Raw genomic sequence first — 21,114 nt, forward strand, 5'->3', positions numbered from 1 at the left:
GAGGTCTTAGATCCTATATGGAGTAAAGGCCATCCTAGTGAAATGCACAGTTCAGAGAAAGAGGAGGTGGTCATCCTGCCCCAGCAGCACAGCTAAAGAGGGAGCAGGTTGCTATTGCCCACAGCAATGCTGAAATGAGCACACCAAAGGCAGTTTGAAAAAGCTCCATGGTGTAGCTCTTCTTCAGACAATGTGCTGATGACAAGTGACAGGTGATTTGCATGATGTGCCATGAGAACCTGGAGCGAGGAATAAATCTTCTGAACCTGAGCATCACCTGCATGACAAGAAATCTAAATTGCAAGCATGAGGTGGAGTACACACTTTAAAAAGCATAACAGATGTGAGCCTCCTGCTCCATCTTCTGCTGTGGTCTCGGCCTCTTCCTCCTGCTCATGATCAACAGGGTCATCTGCCTCCTCGTAAAGAGAGGATATGACAGCACCACCACCAGTGTCACCGAGCATCTCCACACCATCCCATGGAAGTGTTCAGCTCTCCATCCCCCAAACCCTCGAGAGAAAGCGGAGATAACTGCCTAACCACCCACGAGATATGGTCCCGAATGACAGCACTTCCAAATTACTGGCCTTTGAAATGCTGCCATTCCAGCTGGTGGAGACAGAAAGTTTTAAAAACCTGATGGCGGTGGCTGTCTCGCACTGTGCAACGCCATCAGTGGCAAGGTCCACATAACCACCGATACGTGGACCAGTAAGCATGGCCATGGACATTACATCTTCATAACTGTCCACTGATTAAATATAGTGGTGGCTGGGACAGAGGCTGAAGGTGTTCTAGCTCATGTCCTACTTCCACCGAGGATTGCTGGACGTTTCTCTATCGTGGTTACATCCTACTCTGCTTCCTCCACTACCTCCTCATCTGGTCACAGTAAGACCTGCATCACCAACTTCAGCACAGCCAGAGGAAAAAGAACAGACTGTTCTGAAACTCATCTGTTTGGGGAACAAATCCCACAATGCGCAGGAGCTGTGGAAAGAGATCAAACAGCAGACAGATGAGTGGTTGGTGTTTGATAACAGGCAAAATCTGTTAGCAGCTATGGGCCTAGCCAACTTGATGCACATCTGTTGCCTAGCGCATGTGCTGAATTTGGTGTTTGCAGAGCTTCCTTGAAATTCCCCATATATGTGAGAGCTGCTGCTGAAAGTGCGGACAGTGTGTGCTTTCAGTGTTCTCACCCTGCTGCTCACCTGTCTGCATTGCAGCGTCACTCCTGCCTTCCCACTTGTAGGGAGGAGAGCCAGGCCAACGGTCCCTCTTGCTTGTCTGGGCTGGAACTATCAGGGCTGTCACCATTATTCTGGGGGGAAGAGATTTCTGACCAGAGTTGTTCAGTACACCTGACTGATGGGGGCGGTCCGACTTAAATAGCAGAGTGCCCGGGAAGACGAGACACTTGGCTGGGAACAAGCTTGTGAACAGAGAGACGGTTAACTCCCTCTCGATGGACCCACGCCAGCTAGCTGTGCCTTCACACCCGGCTAGCAAAACTGCTAAAAAATGCTACCCATAGCCCAGAGAGACATCTGCACCATGTAGTGACCAGTACAGAGTGCATATCTTTGCTCCGCTCACCAACGCGGAGGCATCGCTTAGTCATATCCCTGCGGTACCCATTGAGAACCTGACCGCTCCTGTGACTGCGTTTGCTGGACTGTGCGCTTCCACTGTGGCCTTGTCTACTGAACTTTCTGCTTCATCCGCTGTGCCGCGGACCTCCATCTTTACTCCACCGTGTGCCCGGACCAGGAGACCATGTGCCGAAGGACCTGGAGGATTCATCACCGCAAGGAGACAGTGCATCGCCTTTCTGCGGGACCAGATCGGAGACATCTCGCGCAGCCTACCGCACCACCAAGGGATCTTCCAGCCACTTTCTTCCAGTGCACAGAGACTGATAAGTTAACCTGTTAACCTTTTGTTATCTGCTGTATTTGTCTTTCTCCCATCCGCAAATTCATATCCTTTACCCCCTGCTTATTTCATCACTGTTATATATAAAAAAACCTGTTAACCCTTGCTCTGTCTCCTGTGTGTCACTGCATCCTATGCACCTGCTAGCATTCTACACATTCACAGCCATATATGCAATGTACCAACAAGGTGGAACTCCACCTTGCATATGCTGGAGAGACTGTGAGTGCAGCAGCAGGCAATAGTGGAGTTTCAGCTGTAGCATGCATGGCTGAGTCACTCTATGGAACAACACCACTTCACTACCAATGAGTGTGGATGTGTGTGTCCTGTTGCGCTGCTATGAATACTCCACCAATATGAGCATTTGTATGCCTGCTGGAATAAATAATTTCAAACATGATGGATGAGGTGTTAACATAGGAGGGGCAGGGCCAATTCACACTTTTATCAGGCCTGTTGACTACGCATGGCTCCCAGGGTGTGTTGCTATCCCAACAGTGACCAGATACCCAGCTTTCTAGCCAGGAGACAGTTTGGCAGGATGAGAAGAAGGAACAACCGTGTTCACAGCAGGGTGGTACTCAAAGCTGCTCACAGGGATCACTGGAACATGGCTAAGGGGGATACAGAGGACCCAGATGTGACACCTCTCACCAAGGACAGCTTGTCTTTGTCTCTTGGCAAAAATGAGCCAATACATGTTGCTGTGCCTGCGCAATGACTGCCAAGTTGCTCCAATTGTTACCAGTGTTGATTACTGGTGGCCACCCTGCTGGATCCCTGCTACAAGACAATGTAACATCATTACTTCCATCACTGGGGTGGGATCACAAAATTCATGAATACAAGCACATGCTGGTAGAGATACTACTGATGGTTATCTCACCTGAAAGCAGGGGCTCATGGGAAGAACAAGGCGGAGGAGGAAGTTGCCAACGCAGCTGGGTTAGCATGGCCGAAATGCTGCAATACTTTGTGAGCATGCCACAATACCTGACACCACCATCTGATGCGGTTTGTAATAGCAGAAGGCAGCATTATAACAACATGGTGGAAGAGTATATGTCCATACGTCTCTACATACAGTACTTACTGATGAGTCTGCACCATTTAACCCCTGGGTCTTCAAATTGGACATATGGCCTGAGCTCACCTTTTTGTGCTTTGGAGGTGCTGGCCTGTCCTGCGACAAGTGTACTGTTGTGTTGTTTAGTACAGCTGAGGGTGTGATCACAGACAGGCACATCCTCCTGTCCACAGTCAATATGGAAAAGCTAACATTGATTAAAATTAACGAGGTGTGCCTCTCACAAGACTTGTCCATACCTTTGGCTAACTAGACAACTATACCAACCGCATCCAGCCAGTGTTCAACTCTATTTGCCATTGATTTCATTTGGATGCCTTTTTGGTTAATTGTATGTTCTTTTAAATTTGGTCCCTAAAGAAACCATCCCCCCAAAAGAAATAATAAGAAAACCTTCAAAAAGCCCCCCACAAAAACATAGTTGAATTACTCCTCCCCTTCCTCTTCCATTTGCACCACCATATCTACCAGCCCCTCCTCTTGGACCTATGCCTCCTGATTCTAGATTGCAATTTTTACTTTTATTAATTCTAGGTTGTTTTAAGTCAGTTCCATAAAAAAGACACAAAAAAACAGTCAAACAAAAAAGCAACAAAAACTGTTGAATTAGGCTTCCGTCACACTAGCAGTATTTGGCCAGTTTTTTACATCAGTATTTGTAAGCCAAAACCAGGAGTGGATACAAATTTCAAAAAACTGACCGTCACATCCAAACATAGACTAAGTGTGAACAGGTGCTGAACCTAGAGTAATCAACTCATATACAGTCAAATAAATAAGGCAGCACACTGCGGCGCTAAAACATGCAAACATGAAACATGAAAATTGAACTGCATTACTGCACTAGAAATATGAAAAAATGAGAGCGTTTAGCGCATAAATTGGCCAATTCATGTGTACCTGGTAGCCACATTAGGGCATCTCTCGTATACCAGGTCCTAAACTTTCCTTTCCTCGCTGAGAATAAACGTCTTCATCTGAATGGGTACCTGTGAAACCTTCTTAGACTAAATTTCTCTCTCTGTGGAGGGGTAATGGACCTGCTGCGATTAAAACACCTGTGGCTAAGAGGCGGAGCGCTCAGCCAGAAGGCTAATGAATACAAATTTAAAAAAACTGACCGTCACATCCAAACATAGACTAAGTGTGAACAGGTGCTGAACCTAGAGTCACCAACTCATATACAGTCAAATAAATAAGGCAGCACACTGCGGCGCTAAAACATGCAAACATGAAACATGAAAATTGAACTGCATTACTGCACTAGAAATATGAAAAAATTAGAGCATTTAGCGCATAAATTGGCCAATTCATGTGTACCTGGTAGGCACATTAGGGCATCTCTCGCATACCAGGTCCTAAACTTTCCTTTCCTCGCTGAGAATAAACGTTTAGGAAAGTTTAGGACCTGGTATACGAGAGATGCACTAATGTGGCTACCAGGTACACATGAATTGGCCAATTTATGTGCTAAACGCTCTCATTTTTTCATATTTCTAGTGCAGTAATGCAGTTCAATTTTCATGTTTGCATGTTTTAGCGCCGCAGTGTGCTGCCTTATTTATTTGACTGTATATGAGTTGGTGACTCTAGGTTCAGCACCTGTTCACACTTAGTCTATGTTTGGATGTGGTGGTCAGTTTTTTGAAATTTGTATTCATTAGCCTTCTGACTGAGCACTCCGCCTCTTAGCCACAGGTGTTTTAATCGCAGCAGGTCCATTACCCCTCCACAGAGAGAGAAATTTAGTCTAAGAAGAGGTTTCACAGGTACCCATTCAGATGAAGACGTATATTCTCAGCGAGGAAAGGAGTTTAGGACCTGGTATACGAGAGATGCCCTAATGTGGCTACCAGGTACACATGAATTGTCCAATTTATGCGCTAAATGCTCTAATTTTTTCATATTTCTAGTGCAGTAATGCAGTTCAATTTTCATGTTTGCATGTTTTAGCGCCACAGTGTGCTGCTATATTTATTTGACTAAAACCAGGAGTGGGTGATAAATGCAGAAGTTATACATATGTTTCTATTATACTTTTCCTCAAATTGTTCCACTCCTCCTGGTTTTGGCTTACAAATACTGATGTAAAATACTGAACAAATACTGCTAATGTGATGGCAGCCTTACTCCTCTCTTGCCTCTTCCACCTACACTGCCACATCCACTTCCTCCTCGACCTAGACATATGCCTCCGCATTCTAGTTTGCTGTATTTAGTTTTGTTAATTCTAGGTTGTTTTAAGTCAGTCCCATAAAAAAACACTAAACAAGAGAAAAGAAGCCCAGTGCTGAATTACTCAGCCTTTGCCTCTTCCTCCTACACCACCAAGTCCACCTCCATTTAGACCTACGACTCCTGGTTCTAGATTGCTATTTTTACTTTTGTTAATTCTAGGTTGTCTTAAGACAGTTCTATAAAAAAAACACTAAAAAAAAACCAATGTTGAATTACTCCTCTCTTGCCTCTTATACCTACATTGCAACATCCTCCTCCACATGGACCTATGCCTCCTGCTTCTAGATTGATATTTTTAGTTTTATTACTTCTAGGCTGTTTTAAGCCTTTCTATGTGTACTCTGCACCCATGTCTGTCATAGTACTGTGCATACCCAAATGTTTCCTAATCGGCAACAGTGTCTGTGGAAGTCATGTGCGTGAAAACACATTTTTCTACTCTTATGCACCCATGTCTGTGACAGTACTGTGCGTAAAAACAAATGTTCGAATTTACAAACATGTTTGCGGGAGTGCTTTACCTAAAAACCACTTAAAAAAATGAGAGCATCAAATAAGGGATGTGGACGTGACCATCAAGTTCTTACTTTTTGCCATCTTCTTGTGCTTCTTCTTGTTTGAGATCGGTATCATCTGCTGGAAATAAGTGTTCACATACATTTCTTCCCCATTCCACAATATACTAGCTGCTTTCCATGCATTCATTTACCGGTTCATAATTTTATGGCGATTTGTAGCCAGAATTTAAAAAAAAATATTCAAAATTGACTGATTTAATGATCATTCACAATTTTATTGTACCAGCTGTGTATATGCGGCAGTTGTAGTACAGGACCTCATCTTCACATTTTTTTAAAAATCCAATCCACTTCACAATCTTTTTCAATTCATCCCAAAATTTGAAGAATGGGTAATTTGCATGACTGCTGCCTTACTTGGATGTGGTACCCATTTATTTGTCTCACTCTCCAGATTCAAACCCTTATTTACTGTACTCCAAGGACACCAGCATGTAATGGAGCCCATATGGCATGGGGGGTAGTCAGAAATAGTGGCTCACTATGAGGGTGAAGTGAAAGGCCACCTGAGGACACCACGGCCGCCCTGCCTCGTCAACCAAGGCAATGCACAAAGTCACTCGGGAGAGGGACAAGGGCGTGGGGGCCTATGCGGCGCCTCTGTCAGGCTTAGACCTGCCTCTGTCATGGGGATCCTTTTTTGGTGCGATTCTATGTCATTTAAGTAATTTCCCTATCCAATTTGTTTGTTGTGCACTTGTCTTGCTCTTGCCTTCATTTTACTTTTGTAGCCCGCTAGCCCTAACTATGACCATTTTACAGCCATTTTAAAGCACTGAAGTTCAGACTCACGGTCGGATTCCGAATGGGACTTTGAACTCCAGTTTGGTCGAACCCGACAAACCTGAACAGCCCGAACATCCATGGGTCCGCCCATACCTATCCACTAGAATACTTGTGCATTGTGGCTTTCTTTCTGATGTCTTCATTTCTTCAACATCCATGAGTCTTTGTGTAGTTCTACTCAAGGCCATGTCATACATTGCTTTTGCTAAAATTCATATTATGACATCATTTTTAATTTAACATAAGGCAGTAAAATGGCTAACAATTAATTACATAATTTATCTTGGCAACCTTAATTTCTTAATATGGTTTTCAGAGAAGATAATTAATTATTGAGGAGGCCCAGACTACTGATAGGGTTTCATAATATAATATATTGGATGTCATCAATATCAGATAGACAGGGGTACGACACTTCCACCCATCAACTGAACAGCTGTTATTAGCTTTGGGGACAGCACAGTGTAAATATGGAACAAAGCTGCACTGCACAACTTCATTTAATGTGTAGTGGCAGCTGGCGGGTACTGCAGATCAACTCTTATTCTCTTGGACCTCACCAATCTGATATCCTAGCATTAAATAACTCATTGCTTTACTTTAATTAATTATTTTGGAGGATTGTAAACAAACCTCAGCAATTTTGCCATTGATTTGGAGTTTAAAATCAAGCATTATTGCTACCCTAATAAAATTCAGTCCTAATACTGTAGATTTTTTTTACTAAAGAAATTTCCCAACACATCTTTTTATGATTAAACTAAGAGGCAATATATCTCTCTATACGTTCGACTCAAACCCTAGACATTAGACCTGACTGGTGTTTTTCGTTTTAAGTGGCATAAATTTTGATGAATATGCTGGGTGGGCTTTGCCATGCCATATCCCACAACAGCCTCGACCATTTTGACAAAGCTGGCATATGAACTCCCAAATTTTGGAAATGTCATAATGTTTTACGGTACAATTCTGGCATAAATACCTTGATGAATCGGGCACATTTTGTACACACATAAATGTGTGGAAACAAAGTAAAATCGAAAACTGATTACTTAAAGTAAATTACGCAGGGACACAGGCACATTGTGAGTATAGTTATTATTAATAGTTTCTTTTTGACAAATTAAATTCCAATTCTTTGTACACGTCACAAAATTCATAAATTCAAATGAATACATTTTACTTAGGTTTCGTAATAACATCTTTCTGTTTTGCATTGAAAATCACATATGGCCTTCACATGTAATGTTTTATATTCACAATAGACACAGTAAACAATATTATCAGAGGACATATAGTATTACCTGTAGACATGGCATAGAATGTTTTGTGCTTATTAACAAGATTTTTTTTGACATGAAATCATATATTCTATAAGTTTTTGTGATAAAATGGAGTTTCACCAAAACAAGCCCCTTTAAACTACCAATAACCTAAGAATGCTGGGAACTGCATGTAAAGGCATCCACTGAATGGCAACTTGGTTTTTATTGGGAGCTTTAATGAAACATGCCACATACAGTGGGTACGGAAAGTATTCAGGCCCCTTTAAATTTTTCACTCTTTGCTTTATTGCAGCCATTTGGCAAATTCAAAAAAGTTCATTTTTTTCACATTAATGTACACTCTGCACCCTATCTTGACTGAAAAAAAAGAAATGTAAAAATGTTTGCAAATTTAATAAAAAAAAAGAAAAACTGAAATATCACATGGTCATAAGTATTCAGACCTTTTGCTCAGACACTCATATTTAAGTCACATGCTATCCATTTCCTTGTGATCCTCCTTGAGATTGTTCTACTCCTTTATTGGAGTCCAGCTGTGTTTAATTAAACTGATAGGACTTGATTTGGAAAGGCACACACCTGTCTATACAAGATCTCACAGCTCACAGTGCATGTCAGACCAAATGAGAATCATGAGGTCAAAGGAACTGGCCAAGGAGCTCAGAGACAGAATTGTGGCAAGGCACAGATCTGGCCAAGGTTACAACAGAATTTCTGCAGTACCCAAGGTTCCTAAGAGCACAGTGGCCTCCATAATCCTTAAATGGAAGAAGTTTGGGACCACCAGAAGTCTTCCTAGACCTGGCCATCCAGCCAAACTGAGCAATCGTGAGGAAAGAGCCTTGGTGAGAGAGGTAAAGAAGAACCCCAAGATCACTGTGGCTGAGCTCCAGAGATGCAGTAGGGAGATGGGGGAAAGTTCAACAATGTCAACTATCACTGCAGCCCTCCACCAGTCAGGCCTTTATGGCAGAGTGGCCCGACGGAAGCCTCTCCTCAGTGCAAGACATATGAAAGCCTGCATAGAGTTTGCTGAAAAACACATGAAGGACTCCCAGACTATCAGAAATATGATTATCTGGTCTGATGAGACGAAGATAGACCTTTTGGAGATAATTCTAAGCGGTATGTATGGAGAAAATGAGGCACTGCTCATCACCTACCCAATACAAACCCAACAGTGAAACATGGTTGTGGCAGCATCATGCTATGGGGGGGGGTTTCAGCTGCAGGGACAGGACAACTGGTTGTCATTGAAGGAAACATGAATGCGGCCAAGTACAGAGATATCCTGGATGAAAACCTCTTCCAGAGTGCTCTGGACCTCCGACTTGGCCGAAGGTTCACCTTCCAACAAGAAAATGACCCTAAGCACACAGCTAAAATAACATAGTAGTGGCTTCAGAACAACTCTGACCATTCTTGACTGGCCCAGCCAGAGCCCTGACCTAAACCCAATTAAGTATCTCTGGAGAGACCTGAAAATGGCTGTATACCAACGTTCACCATCCAACCTGATGGAACTGGAGAGGATCTGCAAGAAATAATGGCAGAGGATCCCCAAATCCAGGTGTGAAAAATTTGTTGCATCATTCCCAAGAAGACTCATGGCTGTACTTTCTCAAAAGGGTGCTTCTACTCAATACTGAGCAAAGGGTCTGAATACTTATGACCATGTGATATTTCAGTTTTTCATTTTTAATAAATTTGCAAAAATTACTACATTTCTGTTTTGTTCAGTCAAGATGGGGTGCAGAGTGTACATTAATGAGAAAAAAATAACTTTTTTTTGAATTTACCAAATGGCTGCAATGAAACAAAGAGTGAAAAATTTAAAGGGGTCTAAATACTTTCCGTACCCACTGTATGAGCAAATGAGGAGGCTTTAACATCTCCAGGTAGTAGTGGTGAGAAGGATTCTTATTAGCATTATTGGGAAATCTATGGTGGCCTAAATTAAAGGGGGTTTGTTCTGACTTCCTTTGACATAAGTATGTTACACAAGTTTCTATAATTATGCTGGTGAGACTTTGCTTCCACCTCCTTCAGATACTGATGTGACATCTGTACGGCCGCTGACTGAGCTTGAGTCATCATCTCCACCAAATGGATCGCGACCACAACATAAAAGTTTCATTAAGCAAGTTCGAAACTAAACAAATAGAAAACATTACATATTAATATTATCTAAAACTAAGACACAACAGCAGAAAGTGCCACCACAGATAAAAACACACTATAATGAATGCATGTTGTAAATGGTCTTCATTCGGCAGGCCCAACTGAGTTTTGGATAATTCAATGCTCCAAAAAATTAAGGGAACATTCAACCCCTTCACGACATCTGTGTACGGCGCTGTGGGAGGTGCCTTCCCGCAAACTGCTGTAAATGTATTGGGTGACGATTGCGTTGGCTCGCTCCAAGCATGGGCATGGTCAAAAACGGCTGTCAGTGCTAGCCCCGATCGCAGGTGTTTAACCCCTCTGATGCCTCTAACAACAGTGACCCAATTGCGTTGTGTCGATGGTCTCCATGTTGACCCTGGGCCTGTAAGTTCCTGCTTAGAGCAGGAGCTGACACAACTCCTCTCTGTGTGCCAGAGAGTGGTCTAATACCGTGCAATACAAAAGCATTGCAGCGTATCAAATCAGCGATCAGGGCAGGAAAATTTGATGTGCCATCCTGTGACAAGGTAAAAAAGTAAAAAAAAAATAGATTTTGGAAATTGTAAAAAATAGTTAAAAAATAAATAAATCACAAAATAAAGAACAAAAAATGTAAAAAATGTTAATCCAATAAATACATAAGTCTGGAAGACCTGACCTATAAAATTGTCCCACAAGTTAACCTTTTTAGTGAACACCATATAAAAAAAGTGGCAAAAAACTATGTTTTTTCATCATATTGACTAAGAAAAAGTGGAATAAAACACGCCTCGTAAAGGTAACATAGTGATGTGACAATGGGTTGGTTTCCCACAATTCATATAAGATGCCCCTGAAGAATTTACTGCTAGGGGAAATACGTTGGGAGCAGAGCACCTCACACCATGCTTTGGGCATGACATTCTGGAAATGGATTCATATTAAGGATCATGTCAGAGCAGGCTTCCGACTCCTGAAAACTTCACACTGAGTGTAAGCTTTCAAATTTGTTGTTTCATTGCACATATTTGAGAATGACTATCCCCACCCCTAGGTAGGAGTAATTTTCTATATATATGCACCTACATTTAGCCCTTTGGAATACATGTGCTAATACAGATATGGTTAATTGTCTGGATATTGGTCTGTGTAAGGCTGGGATCACACATGCGAGAAATATGTCTGAGTCTCGCATGGTAATACCCGGCATTGCGGCCATCACTCAGGAGCGGAGAGTGCGGCCGCATAGCAATACATGCGGCCGCACGCTCCGCTCCAGAGAGACAGCGGCAATGCCGGGTATTACCATGCGAGCCTCGGACGTATTTCTCGCATGTGTGATCCCGGCCTAAGAGAGGTGGCACTTATGTTTTGATGTGTAGCTGACATGTATGGTTTGTACTTACCTGCATTCTAGTCCTTTGGTTTCTCCTTATAATACTGTCAGGAGCATTTGCCCTATATGATGGTCAGTTTAAGGGAGATGACACCTGGTTTTGATATGTAGGTTAAGTCACTGTTTTGTACTGTCTTTGCACTTTAGGTCCAGCTGCACCAAATTGTATACGTGTTGGGAATTTTCATTTTTATTTAGTACACAGTAAACGTTAAGATTTAAGCTACTACATATAGCCACAGCGGAATAAAATAGGATAAAAAAAATCGAACATAAAGTAAAATGGTAAAACTGAAAATGTCATCTTGTCTCGCAAAAAAAAAGCTGCCACACAGCTCCATAAATGCAAAATTAAAAAAGTTATAGCTCTCAGAATAGAGCAATGTAATGTAAAGCTGGTATTGCTGATATCTCACTGACCCAAAGAACAAAGCCGTCTTATCACTTAAACAGCATGAGAAACGGCTTAAAAAAGAAATAAAACAAATTCTTGACCTGCTGTTCATTTGTTCATTCTGCCTGACAAAGATCACAGTAATGCTCGGCTCACACTAAAGGCCCCGTCTCACATAGCGAGATCGCTAGCGAGATCGCTGCTGAGTCACTAGTTTTGTGACGCAACAGCGACCTCCATAGCGATCTCGCTATGTGTGACACGTACCAGCGATCAGGCCCCTGCTGCGAGATCGCTGGTCGTGTCGGAATGGCCTGGACCTTTTTTTGGTCGTTGAGGCCCCGCTGACATCGCTGAATCGGTGTGTGTGACACCGATCCAGCGATGTCTTCACTGGTAACCAGAGTAAACATCGGGTTACTAAGCGCAGGGCCGCGCTTAGTAACCCGATGTTTACCCTGGTTACCAAAAAAAACAAACAGTACATACTCGCCTTTCGGTGTCCAGGTCCCTTGCCGTCTGCTTCCTGCTCTCACTGACTCCCGGCCGTACAGCGAGAGCGCAGCGGTGACGTCACTGCTGCGCTCTGCTCTCACTGTACGGCCGGATCTCAGTCAGAGCAGGAAGCAGACGGCAAGGGACCTGGACACCGAAAGGCGAGTATGTACTGTTTGTTTTTTTTGGTAACCAGGGTAAACATCGGGTTACTAAGCGCGGCCCTGCGCTTAGTAACCCGATGTTTACCCTGGTTACCCGGGTGCTGCAGGGGGACTTCGGCATCGTTGAAGACAGTTTCAACGATGCCGAAGTCGTTCCCCTGATCGTTGGTCGCTGGAGAGAGCTGTCTGTGTGACAGCTCCCCAGCGACCACACAGCGACTTACCAACGATCACGGCCAGGTCGTATCGCTGGTCGTGATCGTTGGTAAATCGCTTAGTGAGACGGGGCCTTTATCCTGCATTTTATGCTGAGAGCTTACACCGGGGTTTCCGTGTAAATCTCTGAAACATGTAATTCAGACGGAAACCTCAGCAGACGATTCCCTATAATGAGGTAGATGGAGAAACTCTGGACACCATCTGGTCTATAATCTGGCCGTGCCTGTCTTTTTAACCCCTTCACACCGCAACCCTTTTTCATTTTTGCATTTCTGTTTTTCGCTCCCCTTCTTCCCAGAGCCATAACCTTTTTATTTTTCTCTCCATATGGCCGTGTAAGGTTTTTTTATTGCGAGACGAGTTGTACTTTTGAACAACACCATTGGTTTTGCCATATCATGTACTTGAAAACAGGAAACAAACAGTTCCACAGCTGTTTTTTGGATTTTTTTTACCATGTTCACCAAATGCTAAAACTGACCTGCTATTATGATTCTCCATGTCATTACGAGTTCGTATATTTTTTCTTTAAATAGTGAAAAAAAATCCAAAGTTTGCTTAAAAAAAATTAAGTCATTTTCTGAGACTCGTAGTGCTTCCATTTTTTGTGAACATGGGCTGGATTAGACCTTATTTTCTGCATGCCAAGCTGCCGTTTTTAATAATATCACTTTGGTGTGGATATTATCTTTTGATCGCCTATTATTGCATTTTACTGCAATATTACGGTGACCAAAAAAGGTAATTCTGTTGTTATGACTTTTTTTCGCTACACCATTTACCGATCAGATTAATTCTATTTTTATATTGATAGATCGGGTGATTATGAATGTGACGATACCAAATATGTGTATTTTTTCTATTGTTTCATTTTAAATGAGACAATTGGGGGGTCGATTTGAACTTTTATATATTTTTTTATTTTTTTTGTATTTTTAAAAACCTTTTTTTTTTACTTTTCACTTTCTTCAATAGTCTCCATGGGAGACTTGAAGCTGCGATAACACGATTGCCTGTGTGTAGCAGAAATGCTTACTGCTAAGAGCGCCAACTGCTGGGCGGTGCTCATAGAAATCCGGCAATGACAACCACAGGGGTCTGCTGCAGACCCTGGGTTGTCATGCCAACTCATCGGTGACCCGCATTCAGGGTTGTATTGGCCCACCGGAGAACCTGAGGATTCTCCGGTAGACCCAGGCACTGACACCTGCTGGTTTACTGGCCAGCAGCTGCCTAAGGCCCTCACTGCTCTAGGTGCCCCCAGCCAGTGGCTATGGGGTCCCTGAGTCAAGGGGGCCTGCCCTGTGCCAGTGGAGCAGCAGCGGGTGACAGGAAGCCACGCCTGTTCTCGCTGCTAAAGAGAAATGAATATTCACGCTTCTCCACGCCCCCATGGGCGTGGAGAGGAGTGAATACCATTTCACTTTAATAGCGGGCAGCGTTAGCCGCAGGCTGCAGCTAACACTGCCCGCATGTAAAGCCCCACCACCATCGCACCACTCTCACACACAAAGCACATCCCGGCGTCCTGCTTCCTGCCTGGTGCTTCCTGTCTGAGACTGCGCAGCTGGATGATGTCATCATTCAGCATGCGGCTGCTTCAGACAGAAAGCTGTTGGCAAGGAAAAGGCTGCTTGGATGTGCTGCGAGAGGTGAGTGGTGCTGTGTGTCTGTCCACTGTGTGTATGTGGTGCGATGTGATGCTTTGTGTGTGTGTGAGAGTGGTGCAGTGGTGTGTGTGTATGTGGTGCTGTGCTTTGTGTGTGTGTGAGTGAGAGTGGTGCGGTGCTGTGTGTGTGTATTGGAGATGGGTGCATTGGAGATTGGCAATAATGGGGTGGTGGGGAAGGACAATGGGCTGGTGGGGAAGAAGGCAATGATGGAGGTGGTGAAATGGGCAATGATGGGGTGGTGAGGAAGAAGGCTATGATGGTTGCGGTGGAAAGGACAATGATGGTGGTGGTGGGAGGCAATGATGGAGGTGTTGAATGGGCAATGATGGGGGTGTTGAAATGAGCAATGATGGGGTGGTGGGGAGAAAGCATGATGGTTGTGGTTTAAAGAACAATGATGGTAGTGGTGGAAAAGACAATGGTGGTGGTGGTGGAATGGGCAATGATAGTGGTTGTGGGGGAGAAGACAATGATGGAGGTGGTGGAAAGGGCAATGATAGGGGTGGTGGGGGAGAAGGCAATGATGGGGTTGGAGGGGGAGAACAATGATGGAGGTGGAGAGGGGCTGCATTATACCCTGTGAGGGGGCTGCATTATACTTTATGAGGGGACTACATTATATTCTGGGGGGCTGCATCATACTATATGATGGGCCTACAGTATACTCTATGGGGGGCTACATTATATTCTGTGGTGGGGCTGCATTATTCTCTCAGGGGACTACATTATATTCTAGGGGTTATGCCCAGGGCCGGCGTTAGTGGCAGGCAGACCAGGCAGCAGCCTAGAGCCCCTGCTCCCTCAGGGGCCCCCAGCCAGTGGTGTTCCGCTAATAGCGGCCGCTATGGGGCCCGTGAGTTAGGGGGGTTCGCCTGCTGACAGCACCGACTCCCCCCGCTGCCGCATTCAACTATGTCGGCATCTATCCAAAGCAATGACGGAGGAGAGAGCATCAGATGATGCTCCCTCCCATCATTCCCCTCTTCCTCTGACACTGCGGATGGGCAATGATGTCACTTCATTGCGCACCCACTGTGTGCCGCCGCTGAGACCGGAGCCGAGCCTGGAGCAGCGCGGTGCATAAGGAAAGGTGAGGGTTGTGTGGTTTTTTTTAAATATATCAGTGAGTGAGCACTGGCCTGTGGGGCCATTCTGGGGGGGGGGGGGCTGTATTCTAGGAGGACTACATTATATTCTATGGGTAGCTGGACTCCTTTGGGTGGCTACATTATATTTTATGGGGGGCTGTATTATATTCTATGAGGGAGGACTGCATCATAATCTTTGATGGGGCTACATTATATTCTATGGGGTGGTGGGCTCTATTCTCTGAGGGAGGATTGCACATACTCTTTGATGGGGCTGCATTATAATAATAATATTAATAATCTTCATTTATATATAATAATAATAATTATAATCTTCATGTGTTTAGCGCCAACATATTCCGCAGCGCTTTACAGTTTAACAGTTTCAAACACAACAGTCATAAGTAACAACATTAACAATAATACAATAATTAAAGCAAAATAAAAAAACTACCCTACTCGTGAGTTTTTACAATCTACATTGAGGTGGGGGAGATACAAAGTACAGGTGTGTATTTACAATGATGGTCCAGACATCTTGAGGAAGTGGGGGATAGATAGAGATAGTGAATGGACTACACACACTTACACATAAAATGACTTTGATTAGGGAGCGTGATAGGCTGCTCTGAACAAATGTGTTTTGAGGGAGCGCCTAAAACTGTGCAAGTTGTGGCTGGTCCAAATTTCTTGGGGTAGAGCATTCCAGAGGATTGGCGCAACACGGGAGAAGTCTTGGAATCGGGAGGTACGGATTAGTGCAGAGGTTAGTCAAAAGATGTTTGCAGAGGGCAAGAATCGGCTAGGCCGATAGACAGAAATGAGGGAGGAGATGTAAGGGAAAGCTTTGTGGGTGAGAACAAGTACTTTGAATTGGATCCTATAATGAATGGGCAGCCAGTGTAACGACTGGCAAGGAGCAGATGCGTCCGAGTACCGATTAGCCAGATGGACGACCCTGGCTGCTGCATTAAGAATGAACTGGAGAGGGGAAAGTCAAGTGAGGTTGAGGCCAATTAATAGAGTGTTACAATAGTCCAGTAGGGAAGGGATCATGGCAACAGTGAGGGTTTTTGATGTTTTCATGGTGAGAAAAGGGCGGATTCTAGAGATGTTCTTTAGGTGTAAGCGGGCAAGAGATTGTATATGGGAGTTGAAGGAGAGATTGGTGTCAAACAAAACACTCAGACAGCGTGCCTGCTGCCGGGGTGTAGTTATGGTGCCACCCACGGAGAGGGAAATGTCAGATTTAGGGAGGTTAGTAGACAGCTGGAGCAGAAGAAATTCAGTTTTGGAAAGGTTGAGTTTCAGATAGAGAGCGGACATGATGTTGGAGACTGCGGACAGTCACTGGCATTATGTATTACAGCAGGGGTAAGGTCAGGGGATGACTTGTATAGTTGTGTGTCATCAGCATAAAGATGGTACTGAAAGCCAAATCTGCTGATGGTCTGTCCAATTGGGGCCATGTAGAGAGAGAAGAGAAGGGGGCCAAGGACTGTGTGCTGAGGTATCCCAACAGTGAGAAGAAGAGGGGATGAAGTGGAGCCTGTCATGATTCCCAATGGCAGGGAAACATCAAAACACAAAGATAACGGACGAGCTCTGGGTGATGGAATCTCGAGCTGACCGTGAGCTAAATCTACCACACAACTAATAGTAGCCAGGGAGCATACCTGATTAACCCTAGATGCCACGCGCCAGCCGGAGGACTAACTACCCCTGGTAGAGGAAGGAACAGACCTGGCTTACCTCTAGGGAAATACCCCAAAAGATGATAGCAGCCCCCCACATGTAATGACGGTGAGTTTAGAGGAAAAGACATACACAGTATGAAGGTAGATTTAGCAAAGAGAGGTCCACTTACTAGATAGCAGAAGGATACAAAAGAGGACTTCACGGTCAACTGAAAACCCTATCAAAAAACCATCCTGAAATTACTTTAAGACTCCTGTGTCAACTCATGACACAGGAGTGGCAATTTCAGCCCACAAGAGCTTCCAGCTACAGAGAATAACAAAACTGCAAACTGGACAAAAGATACAAAACAAAAGGACAAAGTCCACTTAGCTGATCAGCAGACTAGTAGCAGGAACATGCAACCGAAGGCTCTGGTTACAATGATGACCGGCAAGGAAATGACTGGAGAGCAAGGCTAAATAGGAAACTCCCAAAGACTGATGGGAGCAGGTGAACTGAGACAGCAAAGACACACAAGTCACCAGTACCACCAGCAACCACCAGGGGAGCCCAAAAGCGGATTCACAACAGTACCCCCCCCCTTAAGGAGAGGGCACCGAACCCTCACGAGAACCACCAGGACGATCTGGATGAGCCCTATGAAAGGCACGAACCAAATCCGAGGCATGAACATCAGAGGCAGTTACCCAAGAATTATCTTCTTGACCATAGCCCTTCCATTTAACCAGATACTGAAGTCTCCGTCTGGAAATACGGGAGTCCAGTATCTTCTCCACAACGTACTCCAATTCACCCCCTACCAGCACAGGAGCAGGAGGTTCAGTAGAAGGAACCACCGGTACCTCATACCTCCGCAACAACGACCGATGGAATACATTATGGATAGCGAAAGATGCCGGGAGGTCCAAACGAAAGGACACAGGGTTAAGAATCTCCAAAATCCTATAAGGACCGATGAACCGGGGCTTCAACTTAGGAGAAGAAACCCTCATAGGGACAAAACGGGAAGACAACCACACCAAGTCCCCAACACGAAGGCGAGGACCAACACGACGCCAGCGGTTAGCAAACTGCTGAGTCCTCTCCTGGGACAACTTCAAATTGTCCACCACTTGTCCCCAAATCCGATGCAACCGATCCACCACAGCATCAACTCCCGGACAATCCGAAGATTCCACCTGACCAGATGAAAAACGAGGGTGAAACCCTGAATTGCAAAAGAAAGGGGAAACCAAAGTGGCAGAACTAGCCCGATTATTAAGAGCAAACTCTGCCAACGGCAAAAAGGCAACCCAGTCATCCTGATCCGCAGACACAAAACACCTCAAATAAGTCTCCAAAGTTTGATTAGCTCGCTCCGTCTGGCCATTAGTCTGAGGATGGAATGCAGACGAAAAAGACAAATCAATTCCCAACCTGGAACAGAATGTCCGCCAAAATCTAGACACGAACTGGGTTCCCCTGTCAGAAACGATGTTTTCCGGAATCCCATGCAGGCGAACCACATTTTGAAAAAACAGAGGGACCAATTCAGATGAGGAAGGCAACTTAGGCAATGGCACCAAATGGACCATTTTAGAAAAACGGTCACACACCACCCAGATGACAGACATCTTCTGAGAAACAGGGAGATCAGAAATAAAGTCCATAGAGATGTGCGTCCAAGGCCTCTTCGGAATAGGCAAGGGCAACAATAACCCACTAGCCCTAGAACAACAAGGCTTGGCCCGAGCACAAACATCACAAGACTGCACAAAAACACGCACATCTCGAGACAGGGAAGGCCACCAGAAGGACCTAGCCACCAAATCTCTAGTACCAAAAATTCCAGGATGACCTGCCAGAGTAGAAGAATGAACTTCCGAGATGACTCTACTGGTCCAATCATCAGGAACAAACAGTCTACCAGGTGGACAACGATCAGGTCTATCTGCCTGAAATTCTTGCAAAGCACGTCGCAAGTCTGGGGAGACAGCAGACAAAACCACCCCATCCTTAAGGATACCAGCAGGTTCAGAATCCCCAGGAGAGTCAGGCTCAAAACTCCTAGAAAGAGCATCTGCCTTCACATTTTTAGAACCCGGTAAGTATGAGACCACAAAATTAAACCGAGAAAAAAACAACGACCAGCGTGCCTGTCTAGGATTCAGGCGCCTGGCAGACTCCAGATAAATCAGATTCTTGTGATCAGTCAAAACCACCACCTGATGTCTGGCACCCTCAAGCCAATGACGCCACTCCTCAAACGCCCACTTCATGGCCAAAAGCTCCCGATTACCAACATCATAGTTTCGCTCGGCGGCCGAAAATTTACGAGAAAAGAACGCACAAGGTCTCATCACTGAGCAATCGGAACTTTTCTGCGACAAAACCGCCCCTGCTCCGATCTCGGAAGCATCGACCTCAACCTGAAAGGGAAGAGAAACATCAGGCTGGCGCAACACAGGAGCAGACGAAAAGCGGCGCTTAAGCTCCCGAAAGGCCTCCACAGCAGCAGGGGACCAATCGGCAACATCAGCACCCTTTCTAGTCAAATCAGTCAAAGGTTTAGCAACGCCAGAAAACCCAGTTATAAATCGACGATAGAAATTAGCAAAGCCCAAGAATTTCTGAAGACTCTTAAGAGAAGTAGGCTGCGTCCAGTCACAAATAGCCCGAACCTTAACAGGGTCCATCTCAACAGAAGAAGGGGAAAAAATGTACCCCAAAAAAGAAATCTTTTGAACCCCAAAAACACACTTTGAACCCTTTACACACAAAGAACTAGTCCGCAAAACCTGAAAAACCCTCCTGACCTGTTGAACATGAGACTCCCAGTCATCAGAAAAAATCAAAATATCGTCCAAATACACAATCATAAATTTATCCAAATATTCACGGAAAATATCATGCATAAAGGACTGAAAGACCGAAGGTGCATTTGAAAGGCCGAAAGGCATTACTAAATACTCAAAATGGCCCTCAGGCGTATTAAATGCGGTTTTCCACTCATCCCCCTGCTTAATTCGCACCAAATTATACGCCCCACGAAGATCAATCTTAGAGAACCACTTAGCCCCTCTTATGCGAGCAAACAAATCAGTCAACAAAGGCAACGGATACTGATATTTGACTGTAATTTTATTCAGGAGTCGATAATCAATACAAGGCCTCAGAGAGCCATCCTTCTTAGACACAAAGAAAAAACCAGCTCCTAAAGGAGATGAAGAAGGACGAATATGTCCCTTTTCCAGGGACTCCTTAATATACTCTCGCATAGCAGCATGTTCAGGCACAGATAAATTAAACAAACGACCCTTTGGAAATTTACTGCCAGGAATCAGATCTATGGCGCAATCACAATCTCTGTGGGGAGGGAGAGAACCAATCTTAGGCTCTTCAAAAACATCACGATAATCAGACAAAAAGGCATCCACATTGAGCAACGCAGGATCCCCTGGTGTCAATGAAAATGCCCAGTTTTGAGGGTCACCTCGCAGCAAAGAAATCACAATCTTAACCTGCTGGACAGGATCTCCAGAGGAGTGAGGTCTGAGAGAAAGGAATAATTTACAATTATATTTGAAATTCAGAAACCGAGATCTATCTCCGGAAAACACCTCTGGTGTAGGAATCTTAGGTTCAGACATCGGAGTATGTATAACAAATTCTTGTAAATTTTGAACCTTAGTAGCAAGATTATTTAAACCTGCAGCCAAGCTCTGAGGATCCATCTTTAAACAGGTGAGATCAGAGCCATTCAAGGATTAGAAGGAGAGAAAGGCAAAGGCTGTAATTAGAGCTGAAATACAACTGATCCAACTATGGAGCAAACATAGGAAAAAAAAAAACTCTACAGACTTCTTTTTCTCTCCTTTCTTCTGCCAGTAACTTTAACACGGGCCGGTCATACTGTCATGATTCCCAATGTCAGGGAAACA

At 44.4% G+C, this 21,114-nt stretch overlaps 1 protein-coding gene across 1 annotated transcript in view; it reads right to left on the reverse strand.

Annotated features, from left to right (window-relative positions):
• Positions 1-9,717: 9,717 nt before the first annotated feature.
• LOC143818286 (pinopsin-like) overlaps positions 9,718-21,114 on the reverse strand; it is a 46,769-nt gene continuing 35,372 nt past the window's right edge. Inside the window, exon 5 of the mRNA XM_077299642.1 lies at positions 9,718-10,071. Coding sequence (XP_077155757.1) covers positions 9,934-10,071 — 138 coding nt within the window. The 3' untranslated portion in view covers positions 9,718-9,933. The remainder of the gene's footprint in view (positions 10,072-21,114) is intronic.

The sequence above is a fragment of the Ranitomeya variabilis genome, chromosome 3 (assembly GCF_051348905.1).
Source record: "Ranitomeya variabilis isolate aRanVar5 chromosome 3, aRanVar5.hap1, whole genome shotgun sequence".
NCBI classification, from domain to species: Eukaryota; Metazoa; Chordata; class Amphibia; order Anura; family Dendrobatidae; genus Ranitomeya; species Ranitomeya variabilis.